This window comes from Corvus moneduloides, chromosome 6 (assembly GCF_009650955.1).
Source record: "Corvus moneduloides isolate bCorMon1 chromosome 6, bCorMon1.pri, whole genome shotgun sequence".
In the NCBI taxonomy this organism is placed as follows: domain Eukaryota; kingdom Metazoa; phylum Chordata; class Aves; order Passeriformes; family Corvidae; genus Corvus; species Corvus moneduloides.
The window spans coordinates 8,549,670-8,562,420 of NC_045481.1; the positions used below are offsets into that span (position 1 = coordinate 8,549,670).

The 12,751-nt window shown below is 42.6% G+C and overlaps 1 protein-coding gene across 1 annotated transcript in view; it reads left to right on the top strand.

Moving 5' to 3' along the window:
* The window catches only part of AKT1 (AKT serine/threonine kinase 1), a 78,139-nt gene that overhangs the window by 59,348 nt on the left and 6,040 nt on the right, over window positions 1-12,751 (top strand). The window contains exons 10-12 of the mRNA XM_032110650.1: window positions 241-369; window positions 4,606-4,820; window positions 12,138-12,225. Of these exons, the coding sequence (XP_031966541.1) occupies window positions 241-369; window positions 4,606-4,820; window positions 12,138-12,225 (432 nt within the window). The remainder of the gene's footprint in view (window positions 1-240; window positions 370-4,605; window positions 4,821-12,137; window positions 12,226-12,751) is intronic.

Sequence of the window (12,751 nt, forward strand, 5' to 3'; positions counted from 1 at the left end):
TTTCTATATATATGGTCAGTTACACCAAGACTACAAATTAGTTACTTAATGTTCCCTAAAGAGCTGAGGAAAATGTTACAAATGTATGTTTACATTTGTGCTCTGGCAGCTACTGTGGGTCTTACCTCAGTGAGAATGAGGTTGAAAACTGATCTGCAAAATTAATGTCTTTGATTATCATGCTCAGGACCAGTGTGTGTTACAGGTAATCATGTCTTTTAATTTGGCTTTTCTTCCCAGCTGGAAAATCTTATGCTGGATAAAGATGGACACATAAAAATAACAGACTTTGGACTATGTAAAGAAGGCATCAAGGATGGAGCAACAATGAAGACCTTCTGTGGCACTCCAGAGTATCTTGCACCAGAGGTATGTTTATGTTGGCTGTTATGTTAAATTGCCTTCTTACATGCCTTCCATGGTAGCTGTAGGAGTACAGAATAATTCCTGTGCCATGATGTGCTCATGCACTAACTGCTGTTATATAATTACACATACTGAGACTCCTTTATTCATCATGATCTGGAACACATCTTTAGCATAATGATATGTGATAATTTTTTGGCGGGGTAGTATCTTCCACTTGAGGGAGTATGTACGTTTTACAAGAACAGTGCTTGTTTCTTGTATCAGATACATAATTTAAAAAAAAAACCTTTTAATCACTTCAAATATTACATGATAGATTACTTGATTACCTGTTTTGCAGCTTGCTGTGTGTTGTCCTGTTTAAAAGCTATCAATAGGACTTCACTTAAAAAGTAAAAGTACTGTCCAATTCTTTTACTATTTGAGGGCAGTAAAAGGTGACATGTTTTCAGAAACAGTACAGACCAAGCTTTTTCTGCAGTATTTAGCATGGCATGCATTGAAAGTACTGACTGTTTTATGACTATAAAAGCACAAGGTACTTCTCAGTGTTGATTTGAATGCTTCAATTTCAGAGGAAATAAATCCAGGCAGGGGATCTCAGTCCCTGAACAGTATGTTTTGGGGAAATTTTGTTTTGTGCAAATGTTTTTTTTTCTTTTCAAGTGCAAAATGCAAATGTGCATTTGCAGGTTTGCTCCTGGAAACACTCTGAGTTGTGCAACATGGGTGGTGTTACAGCTGAGTTAGGGGCAGATCGAAAGTGAAGTTAGGTTGTAGGGGATGCGCGTACGCTCGGTGCTCCGCAGGCAGACGCTGCTTTCTGTGCCCGTGCTCCGATCTGTGTGGAAGCAGACTCCTGGGTTTGTAGGGCACGGAGCCTGAGCTAATATGGTGTGCCTTGCAGAAGGGCTGCTTCCCTTCCAGTGGGGCTTTGCTTCCCGTGCTTCCCGTGGCGTTGACATTTCCATCCCACTTGGAGCACAGGCAGAAGCGAGTCTTGGGGTGCCAGCAGGTTATAGATTGTTGGCACAGCTTTCCTCTGAGTTGGAGACTTGAGCATTGCAAACCTGCCTTGAACTGAACTATGAAGAAATGCAAAGTATGGAAAACCAGCATGGAAGGAGGAGTATTTCTTCTGAGAGCTGATGTCTTTGCTGATCAGCGCTTTTGTGCTCCCTGCTTACATAGTGGTGGCAGCATGCTCTTGGGTTTTGTTTGGTTTTTGGTTTTTTTTTTAACTCCCAGCTGCTTTCAAGGGCCTCCAGTCCTTTGTAGTAATGAAGAACATGGGCACCTGTCAAAGTAGCTTGCAGCAAAGAGGTGGAGCCAGTCTCATGATGACTGCCAGCTTTTCCATGGATCACCAGAAGTCTTCAGTGAATCCAAATTGAGGTCCATGCACCACAATTTGAGATTTACTGATGCAGAGAGTAATTAGCAGCATGACGGAATGTTTATTATTCATAAGCATGGCTTTTATTTTAGCTTCCCTCTTAAATCAATTGCTGAACTTCAGTTTCTCATCAAGGATTTTATGTGGAGGCTAAAAATACTTACTGTTTTGGTTTTTCCTAACTTGGAATGTGGGGATTCCCTGTGCAGTTATGTTGTTCTTTCTGTTCTGTTATTTGCTATTATTTTTTATTTTTAATATTTATGATGAGTTGGCTCATCCAAAAACCCTGAAGGACAAATCCTTTTGATTAACTCAGTTCTCTCTCTTACTTGCAAATCCCATCTGTGAGTTGGAGTGTTAAATTCTGCAGGCTTTTGTCATCGGGTTGATAGCATGCAAAAAATCTGGAAATTGTGTGTGAGCAATATTCCATGTGTTTAAGGTCATACATCCTTAAAAGCAGGGGCATTGATGCTCCAGTCTGCATTCGTAACTTGAGTCGGGCACAGCAGCGTGTCTGTACAGTTGTTGCATCGTTGGTTTTTTTTGGAATCTCATGCATGGATGACAGTGACTGAACCATGTCAACTTTGATGTGTCAGATGCATCACTGGCTGTGATGTTTACAGCTGTTCTGCCTTCTCTTTCAAATTCCATTGCTCAACAGTCTAGAGCTGCTTGTTAGAAAATGATGATCCCTTAATTTAAGTGAAATAACCTTGTTATTTTACTGCTCCCCAGCTATCCAGTGTGCTGCAATAAATCATGGATGAGTGCAATATTTTTTTTTTTACGGTGTATTTTTGATGCTCACAACATTACTCTTTTCTATGCAATCACTAATGTGAGGGTATGCTCATTGTCCTAAAGAACTTTGAAGAAATAAACATTTTATATTCTGTTTAAAATTAATGGAGGTGAAGAAAATCACTGAAGTTGGTGATCTAGCTTATAATACAGGGTATTAATACACTTTTAAAAGTAACATCTGAAGTGTTTACTGCATTTTGAAAGCACCGGTAGCATTAACTACATGCACAACAAAGGCTTCCTTGGTTTGCTTTTTCTTTCAGTCTCTCCTATTGCATGTCTTGCAGCAGTTTAAAAAGTAAAAATACAAATTGGAGGCCATGTGAGTGTTTTATTTTAGGTGAGCCAAGCGTAGGGGAGTGCGAACAGGAAGCGCTTGTTGAGTGGGGTGACTCAGAGTGGGAACTGCATTGTCACACAATCTCTGTAAGGCTGCGATGCCTCGGGATGCCTCGGGAAGGACTGGGCCGCTCCTGGAATGCAGTCCGGCTGGCAGCTGTGCCGGCCATGTACATGGAGGGGGCAGCTGCACAGCCAGCTGTCGTTTGGTGTGAATCATAGGGCCGGGGATGCTGTAAATAGACCGACGTGGGGTAATCTAATACCTGGCAGCCTTTTGATTTTTACTGCAGGCCCTCTCCCTTGTTCAGATAATTAAGGGAATAATTAGTGAGTAAAGAGAGGCAGAGTGCAAACAGTTGTTACATGAAGTGCCTCGATGCTTCTTTTTCATGTGCAGAAAACCTTTATAGCAAGATTCGTAAGAGGTTAAGATCTTTCTTTTGTTAAACTTGCACCAACTTTGGCTCTTTCACCTTTTTAATCTTGAGTGTTAAGTATTCTGAATCGCAGGAATGTAAAGCTCACACAGACACGGTGCAGCAAGAAAACAGGATGGTGGTGCAGTTGTGGTTTGTGCTCTTAGCAAGAGTAATAAGCAGCTCAGTGCAGACCCGTGCAAGGAGTAAAGATGACAACTAAAACCTGAGGACAGGATCTGGAACATGAGATGTTGGTGTCAGCTACAGACAACTGCATAGGAGACACAAAGTCTAGAGAAGTCCTTGTACTATCCACTGCACAAGCCACAAAACTCTCCCTGCTCCCTTCAGCAGCCCTCTGTGCAGATGCTCAGAAATGCACTGTGGGAGGGCTTCTCTGGAGCAAGCAGAGAGGTGGAGAGCACTGCTGGGGTCCCGAGTCCCTGCACCAGCCACTGCTTTGCTAGGTAGAAGTGCTGGGGGAAGGGAAGAATGGACTGTGCTGGGCTCCTTTTGCTGTGAGACCTGGCAGAAATCCACCCCACTGACTGTTCCTGTGTTTGCAGCCCTCTAGGCAGAGGCAGGAGCGCCTTTGGAGCGGGGCAAAGGGTTGGAGGGGAAACATTTCCAGACAATTTGGCTGCCGTTTTACAGCCTTACAGCCTGTCAAATGTTAGGAGTGGTGTTCTGGTTCTTAGTGTTTAATGTACATTAGTCATTGAGTACTTGTGGGTGGTCCTTTTAGGATGTGCAGAGCCACCCCTTTGGTGTGCAGGTTGATAAGATGATGGTGGAAATGTTTGGTTATTCACTTTTTTCCTTTTCAAGGAACAGGTTGATGGTCTTTTCTCTCTGTACTGGCTCCTTGGTGGGTTGGGGTTTTTCTAAAAACTTGGATCCCTTTTGGAACACTCTGTGATGAATAAGGGAGAGTTTAACAGCTGGTACTGTAATCTGAGAACGGTTCTTGGCCTTTGGACTTCCAAAGGTTGTGCTTATCATGACCATAATGCGACAGAGAGTGGGAGAAGGAAGACAAGGAGGCTGCTGTAACATACCTGCTGCCTCCTTTTCCCCCCACTGCTCACCTAGGATGGTGAGCATGGATGCCACTTCTTTTCACGTGGTTCTTCTGCAAATACTGTGCTGGTAGATTTGGCTGTGTTGTGAAAGATGGACTAGCTGGGGTAAATTTTGCTTCTTGAGTTTTGTGGGTCATGCCTGGTTTGGGAGTATCTTCTAAAGCCTTTTCCTTACATTCTGCAGGTTCTGGAGGATAATGACTACGGCCGTGCAGTGGACTGGTGGGGTTTAGGAGTTGTGATGTATGAAATGATGTGTGGCCGGCTCCCTTTCTACAATCAGGACCATGAAAAGCTTTTTGAGCTCATCCTTATGGAGGAGATCAGATTTCCACGCACATTGTCACCTGAAGCAAAATCTCTCTTGTCAGGTTTGCTGAAGAAAGATCCTAAGCAAAGGTGAGGCTGTTACTTAATAGTTGCACTTTTTTAAGGTATTTGAGACAAAATTGTGATTTAATTTTTAATCCATTCAAAATGATTATCCAGCAAGCCGCAGCAAGTGGGTCTACTCATTTATTTTTAACTTTTTATATGAGCTGACAGTGTGGATAGTGATAGGAAACATCTTTGGTGCTGAATTTCAGAGTACGATGGCTGCCATTAAAGCAAAACTATAGCCTGGGAAAAAGAAAGTTAACCCTGGCCGTAATGAATCCAGTGGCTGCTGTGAGTTATAAGGTGCTCTGCACCAAATGCTCTTACCTTCTGTCGCAGTTGAGACTGCTGTCCCTTTCCTGAATCTTTGTCTAAATCTGTGCCAGTGATTTAGCATCCTGCTTTGGACAGTAGGTGGTGATGTTTGTACCATGTTTGTGGTAGAGTTTATACCATACTCAATCGACTTTTCCTATTTCCTCCTTTTGTTTTTGTTTTTCTTTTATTGCTGTATTATTTAAAAAATAACCCTTGATTTAAAAACAGAAAAAACGACAAAAAACCCCCAAGCTCTTAACGGCTAACAAACAGAAAATAGAACAAAATCCAGAGAGGATGTTGACCTTCGCACAAAGATAAACATCAGTTTAAAAACCTGCCATCTTGTCAACCCAGACATTTTTAAAACAAATAATATTGTGACTCTGCCCCTGATGTCCTGTCCTGAACCTTTCACTGTTAATGGGCTCCAAATGGGAAACCTTTCATGTGAGGTGCAAGCAGAGAATTCCGGTTTGCTTTCTGGTGTTTGTTTAGTCTCCGTGCATGTGTGTGCACATAGCAGGAAAATGGGGTTTGCCACTACCTGGATACTTGTAGCAAGGATTTCTGTCATCACTGTAGTCTATTTCCATCACTATTTTTGATGGAAAATTCTGTTGGGAGGTCTTGTAATGCAAATCCACAGTTTCTAATACTGGAGGATTCATCTTGATGGTGATGTGGGGAGTGGGGCGCGGCTGCAGCCCAGAACGTGGCCAGCCTTGTACAAGGTGGCAACAGCTGCACCTCCTTCTGAAGCCAGCCCCTGCGAGGGGACCTCCAGGAGAAGGTTGTGTAATTGATGAGCAGCCCCCAGCCTCTGTGCTCTGCAGGCCTGGCTGCAGCCCCTGCCAACAGCATTCCTGTCCAGTAAAGTGCTGGGTTAAAGGCGATTGTGACCCTTTCATAGCTTATTCAGGTGGGGCCTTTCAATCACTGGGAACACAAGCCACATCTGCTGCAGTTTGTTCTTAAAGGAGCATCTCTGATGAACCAAAATGCAATTTGTTTACAAACAAAGAGCACCCACTCATTTCGAATTACGAGATTTTCCCAATGCCAGTAATTACTCCACAATATGCTTACTTTATACAAATAACCACTTCTACACATGTATCTTCTGCAGGCTTGGAAGCAGCACTGCTCTGGTCTGGTGGACAGGTGATTTTCATGCTGCTGGTAGAAGTAACTGTTGACTAGACAAGCCTGCACACATGCCTTATTGTAATCATGCCTATTTACACTGGTGCTTCCCAAGCTTTTTTGGATCATAGACTGTTCTTAAATACTGGTTTCTCCCCAGTCACTGTTCACACAACTTTTTAACTGAAGTTGTGGTTCAGCAAACCCCCTGCACTTTGTGCCATTTCAGGCAGCATGGAGAACTGATCTGGAAGTACTAGAGGTAGAAGTCCTGCATCCTGCCCTTGTAGTGTTATGTTCCTTTTTCTGGGTGGTCTGGGTGCTGGGGTGGGTGACTGGCATACTTGGTGGTTGACTCACACTGAGCTCATGGAGCCATATGGACAAAAAATGGCCAGAGAGCTACTGAAATACATTACTGAAAAGTTTTAAGATGTGTGGTAGTCTGGTGTCTTGGGGAGCCACTGTGTAATTCAACAGAAATCCCCTCTTCCATAAAGCCCGGTGGTGGACAGAAGTTGGTGTCATTGTAGTGTTTGTGGCAGAATGCATCAGGATTGGCAGCATAACTGGATGAACTTCAGAGCGAGATGGAGGAGGCAGCCAAAACCGTGAGAAAAAGGAAACTGAGAAATGTTGTCACTTCCCCTAAAATCATCAAAAAACCCAACCAACCCAACAATAAAGGTTGATATAATGAAGCTCAGTGCCAAGGATAGTTTTAAGTTAAATATCAAGGATCTAAAGAATTGTGATCTGTGTCTGTGAATTAAATCGTAAAAATGACCTGTTGTACCTGAGCTGGATTTATAGAAGCAGTGTTAGCACTCTGTGTTCAGTAATACCAGTTCGGTCTCAAACTCCCAGGCATGTGGAGAAAATGTGAAGAACAATAAATTGCATTCTGCTTTTAATCATGCCTGTTTTCTAAATTTGGTCATATGAAATCCACTTTGTAAGAGAAAAGGAATTTTGAAGTTTCTTTTGGGATTGATAGAAGTTTATTAATCTTGTAATGTGAGCCCTAATTTTCCTAAGAAGGAAAAAATCTATTCTGTAAATATTTCCTGTTAATGTGACCTGAAATTCCCCTTCATTGCTTTGTGACATGGATCAAATGAAAGAAGGTAATCAGAGCATTTTTTCACACATAAAACAACAAAGTTTTTAGCTTTTATTGTTATTCCTCTGGCTGTGGAGATTGCAGCCTGTGAAAGTGGGCATGGATCAGAGCACCCCATGTAAGCAGGCTAAGTTTAGATGGGTGGGTGGGTTTATAATCAGTGTCTTGCAAGCTCTGAATCTTGGCAGGCTTTTAACTTGAAAGAACTTCAGGATGGTTTAATCTGAATTTTGATCATTGGATTTCACTTCGTGCCTTAGTCCTTGTCACAGGCTGCTTTACCTGCCTCTGTGCTGCTGTTGGACCTTGCCATTCAGCAAGAATGAGAGGAAGATGATGCAGCATTTCACAAACTTGTCAAAGATCTAATGACTTCACAGAGTTGTGGTTGTGGCTTTGGAGAGCTGAAGGTGCTCCCTGGGACCTGGTGGTCAGTTCTTGCAGCCACACAGAGATCTGGTACTTCATTCTTCCCTAGCCATGGTGGTTCTTTCCACATCTGGAGTGCAGCTTTGGACACAGATGTTCAGGAATATCCAAGTCAATCAAGCCCTTACTTGTATGAAAACCAAACTCCTTGGTTTTTTCCCTTGTGAAAGGAGATTTGTAGTTAAGCTGTATGTCTGTGTCCTCTGTGGTGCTCTGCTACAGGAAGGTTAGATGGCTTTTGAGCACCCTTGCTCTTAGGCACAGGGAGGTCTGCAGCCCTCACAGACACTGCTGGAGTTGGAGGAGTTAGAGGTGACATTTGTGGGGACTGCAGGGGCCTGGAGGTGGTCCCAGCTAGCTGGTGGCCAGCAGGAGGAGGTGACCTTGAAGAGCTGGTCCTCCTGGACAGCACACTTGAATGCTTTGTGGACATGCAGAGTTTTGGAACCACACATGACAGGCAACTTGTGTTTGCTCTGAAATGTGTGTGCTTCGAGTAGGAAACTGCTTCTGTCTCCACACAGCTCCAGTGTCCTGTGTATGAGCTGAACTGCAAATGCTCAAGTCTTAATGTTTCAACAGGTGTTTTGAGATAGACTGAGATTTAGCTGTTGTGTATGATTATTTTGGTCTAAATCCATTCTGTCCACAGCAATTTAGACAAACTCAAACGGTTCACCCACAGAGATCTAAACTGAAGCTGAGAAAAACATGAGGCAAGTTTAAAGAATTTTTTCTCCCAGCTTTATAGAAACCACTACTTTAGAGACTTCCTAAGCTTCACCAACCTAAACATGGCTCTTGATTACTAATGTTGGGAAGTGGGAGCTTTTTCAGTGCCTTTTGGATCTACCATGTTTGTGTTACATGCATGTGCTTAATGAGGAAGTGGAGAAGTAAAGCTCAGCAAAGAGCTGGGAGTTAGCTGCATTAGGCTTTCCACAAGCTATAATCTCTGAGCAGGAAAGCACCCGAAGACTCTGTGTGCAGGCAGGGCTTTGGGAAGAATGTGGCTTTTTCCTTCCGAATCTGAAATCATCAAATCATGCTGTTCTCAAAGCCACAGAGAGCTTCTCTGTGCTGATAGTGCCAGTCACAGGAAATTGATGTGGACACAGTTCCCAAATCCTTCCCTGTGGCTATTAGAAGCCTCTGAAGGTAAGTGCCATAGTAAAGTAAGTTTCTAGTTTCCATCTTGACTGTATCAGAGGAGAAATGGGCATCTGTGTGCTCAGAGTTGTGAACACCAACAGCTTTTGCTGGGCTGTTGTTCTTGAGCCTGGTGGGAATGTTTGTGCTGTTGTAGAACCAGGTTTGGGGGCAAGGGTGGCTCAGAGAAATCATGTGAAGACAGGGCTAGAAAACTAGAAGTGTGCAGGTTCCTTTTAAAGAGCTGGGAATGGACTTGGGAGCTGAGCACTGTTTTTTTTACATGGGCAAGTAGAGATACGTTATTTTTCATGCCGTCCACTAATTGCAGTCTTCCTTTGTGTTCATACACTGTATTTATATACATATATTAGCAATACGGTATAGTAAGTTTTTAAAATATTTCTACATGATGTGTCTGTGGAATGATGGCTGATTGCCCTTGATTTGTGGAGCACAGGCATTTGTTATTAAATGGTTAAAGGGACTTGAAAGCAGTATGCAGTTCCGTAAAAATTTAAAATGTGAAAATCATTTAAGTTTAATATTGATGTTGCACTTTATTAATAATTTTCACTTTTGGATTTAACTAAAATAAGAAAGTCTCTCAAGTAGGTAGAAGCTGAATGAATAACCAGAATTGTTTGGCAGTTAGGTTTTGAGGGATGTTTTCTCTTGTTTTTCCTTAGATTGCTTTTTGGCCTCTACACTTTCTATTATATTTCTTTGTATACTGTACATTTCTGTAGCTTTTGCTTTGCAAGTCCTATATATACTATTTTTGGTTTTTTCTGAAGACTATATGTGCAGAATTTAACTTCATTATCCAGGAATCTTCTCAGAGCTCTTATTTTTTCTGTATTTTTCTTTATTTATTGCATGTCCCTATGAAAGACAAACCTGCTGCTCTTTACATTCTCACTGGTGCTTAACCATGATTTTTGTGTTAGTTGCCAATTTAATTTTGTTCTCCTTGAGAGGGACCTTTCCTACTAATTCTGGAAAAACAAAACTGTATTTTGCATTAAATCCATACCCAAAATAATAAGTTTCTATTGTTTTGCCATTCTCTTTGACTGGATTTGTGTAATTTTTAAAAGGTAAGTAAAACATCTGGAGTCTTTCTTGGCATTTTCCCGAGTATGTGTTTGCCCTTCATGGAACAAAGGCTCGTATTAGATAACATATTCTGCAGAGCACTTGTACGTGGCTGCAGCCAGCCAGCCTTCCTGCCTGCTTCTGCAAGACACCATTCAGGTGCTTCTTCACCCAGTCGCTCCTAAACTCCTGTGTAGTCTGTTGACATCTGTGGATAGAGGATTGACTCCACCCTCTTCATCGGCCATCATCATCTGTTCTGTGGAAGCAACAAGGAGTCTGGTAGAGACTTGGCAAAGCCACTAGACCTGGGGGGAACCAGCCGAGAAATGATTACTCACAGAGTTTGTTTCTGTTCCCAGGCTGCCCTGGAGTTTGTCTCTGTTCCAGGCTGCTCCACAGCTGTATAAAGTGCTGCCAGGCAGATGGGAGAGCACCTGTCCAGCTTGGTTTGGCCCCTGGGACTCAGGGTGGACTTGGGTTAGTCTTAGAGCTTACCTGGGCAGGAGAGAGTCACCCAGGTACTGGAAGGCTGGGGAGCTGTTCCAGTGCACATTTTCTAAAGGATGTAAGGAGCAAACCCCTTAGGTTACTGTGGCACTGAATGGAAGAGGGCAAGGAAGCAAGCACAGCCTCTGGACTGTCAGGCACCTCTGCTGCTGGATTTCTCTGGTACAGCTGTGGCCTCTGCCAGTGTGCCTTCTCTGCAGATGGTGCTCGGGCATGGCTGAGGGGTTGAATGCATCAGGATCCATTCCCAGTTGGCACCGTGAACAAAGTGTTGCAGTATTTGACTTTCCATGCTGAACTATCATCCAGTGCTGTCCCAATAGCACTGTGCCTTCATTCTGCATTCCAGCACATGCAGTCTCAGGCTGTAAAAATACCACTTCAATGGGCTTTAGCACAGCTTTCGTATTTTCTCTGAGATTTTGAACCAACTCCCCCCTTCTGTCCCCAGCTAATCATGAACTGGGGCACGGGGTTACTGCACGTGGCCCAGAGGACATTCAGGGCCAGATGTTGTGCAGCAATGGATGAGGCCTGGCCAGGTCTTGGCTTCAGGCTCAGAGAACAGGCCTTGTGTCCCTCATGTCTGCAGCAGTATAACTCTAGCCTGGGTCTTGACGAGTCATTGCTTCAAACTCTTGAAACACGGTCAATATCTCAGTTTGCCAGTGGCACCAAGCATGGGAGAACAGGCAGATCCTAGAGATCAGCCTGGGTGAACATGGTAACACCTTTTGTACCTGAAATCCTGAGTGTCATCTTAACCTTGTTACCTGAAAGACTCTCCTGCTAATTACCCAGTATCTGTTTTGTTTTCTCTGTGCCTGCCTTTGCTTGCAGATGTGGTTCATTCTTTTACAGAACATTTTAACCTCCACAGCAAAATTTAAGCATCAGTGCTCAAGACTTCAGCTAAACTGATCACAGCTATAAGCTGTGTGGACAGTCTTATTTTGGAATAAAAGTGCTTTATCTTGATATACCTCAAGTCAATAAAACACCCTTTGTGCTTTCCTGAAGCCAAGGAGGAGGAAGGATTTGCATATACTGTGATATTATCACTGCAGTTGTCAACTGTTTTCTTTAATGGAAATTTAAATCAGGTTGCATAAATCAGTTTGCCTTAAAAAGCCTTGTCTCTCTTTCACTTCAAATTCAGTTTTACTGCTAGCATCACTTTGCTCTAGAAAACTGTAAGGGGTAGTTGCATGTTAATGTAGAGAGAAGGATCTGGGGCTTAGACATTTTACTTTACAGGATCTGCTGTGGTCCCCAGGACAGCATCTTTCCTGAAGGGCAAATCTTTTGAATTGTGACTATTATTTTTTTTTTCTTTGTCTAAGAGAGATCTTTGTTCTGTTTGTTAGCATGTTTTTAAATCTTTTGGTGGAACTGTGTTGAAGCCTAAAATAGGCCTTGCACAAAAAACCAAACACATTGCAAATGCTAGAACTGCTCCCAAATGCATTATATAAACTCAGAATTTCTTCAGTACACTGCAATAAAAAATGTATTAGAAAAATAACTGTACTCAAACATTTAATTACATATTTTGCCTCCTACAGGTTAGGTGGCGGTCCTGATGATGCCAAGGAGATTATGCAGCACAAATTCTTTGCTGGCATTGTTTGGCAAGATGTATACGAGAAAAAGGTATTTATACAACTGTTCTCCCAAGGTGAATTGTAGCTGTGGTTATGAATGTTTCAAATTTTGTTGCTCTCTAAAGGTACACAGAAACCCTCCACAGAAAAGGTTTGCAGTTGTTTTTAGCAACAATTTAAAATACTGTAATCAGTTTAGTTCTGGATTTTTATTTTGCAAAGATACGAGTGTCTCTTAATGAGATACATGGTTTTATGGCTGAATAAATAGGATGTAATCAAAATCGCTTCCAAATTTAGAGAGTGTATAAGCTTTTAAAATGGCCTTTCCTGTGAACTCCTGTTGCCATTTCTTGCTTTTGACTGATGTATCCCTTGTGAGCCCAGAGTTATTGCTGGTTCGTGAGCATCTGAAGCCAGACTGCCTAGAAGCAGTAGTAGAAGATGGGCTCTTTTTTGCAATTGCATTTTTCCTGCCTGTTCAGTCTGATGTCAGCATTCAAGACAAGTCCAGACAAGTGTAGTCTTTTACATCAATCCAAGCATAATACAATTTTTTGTGTGTGGCAGAGGAC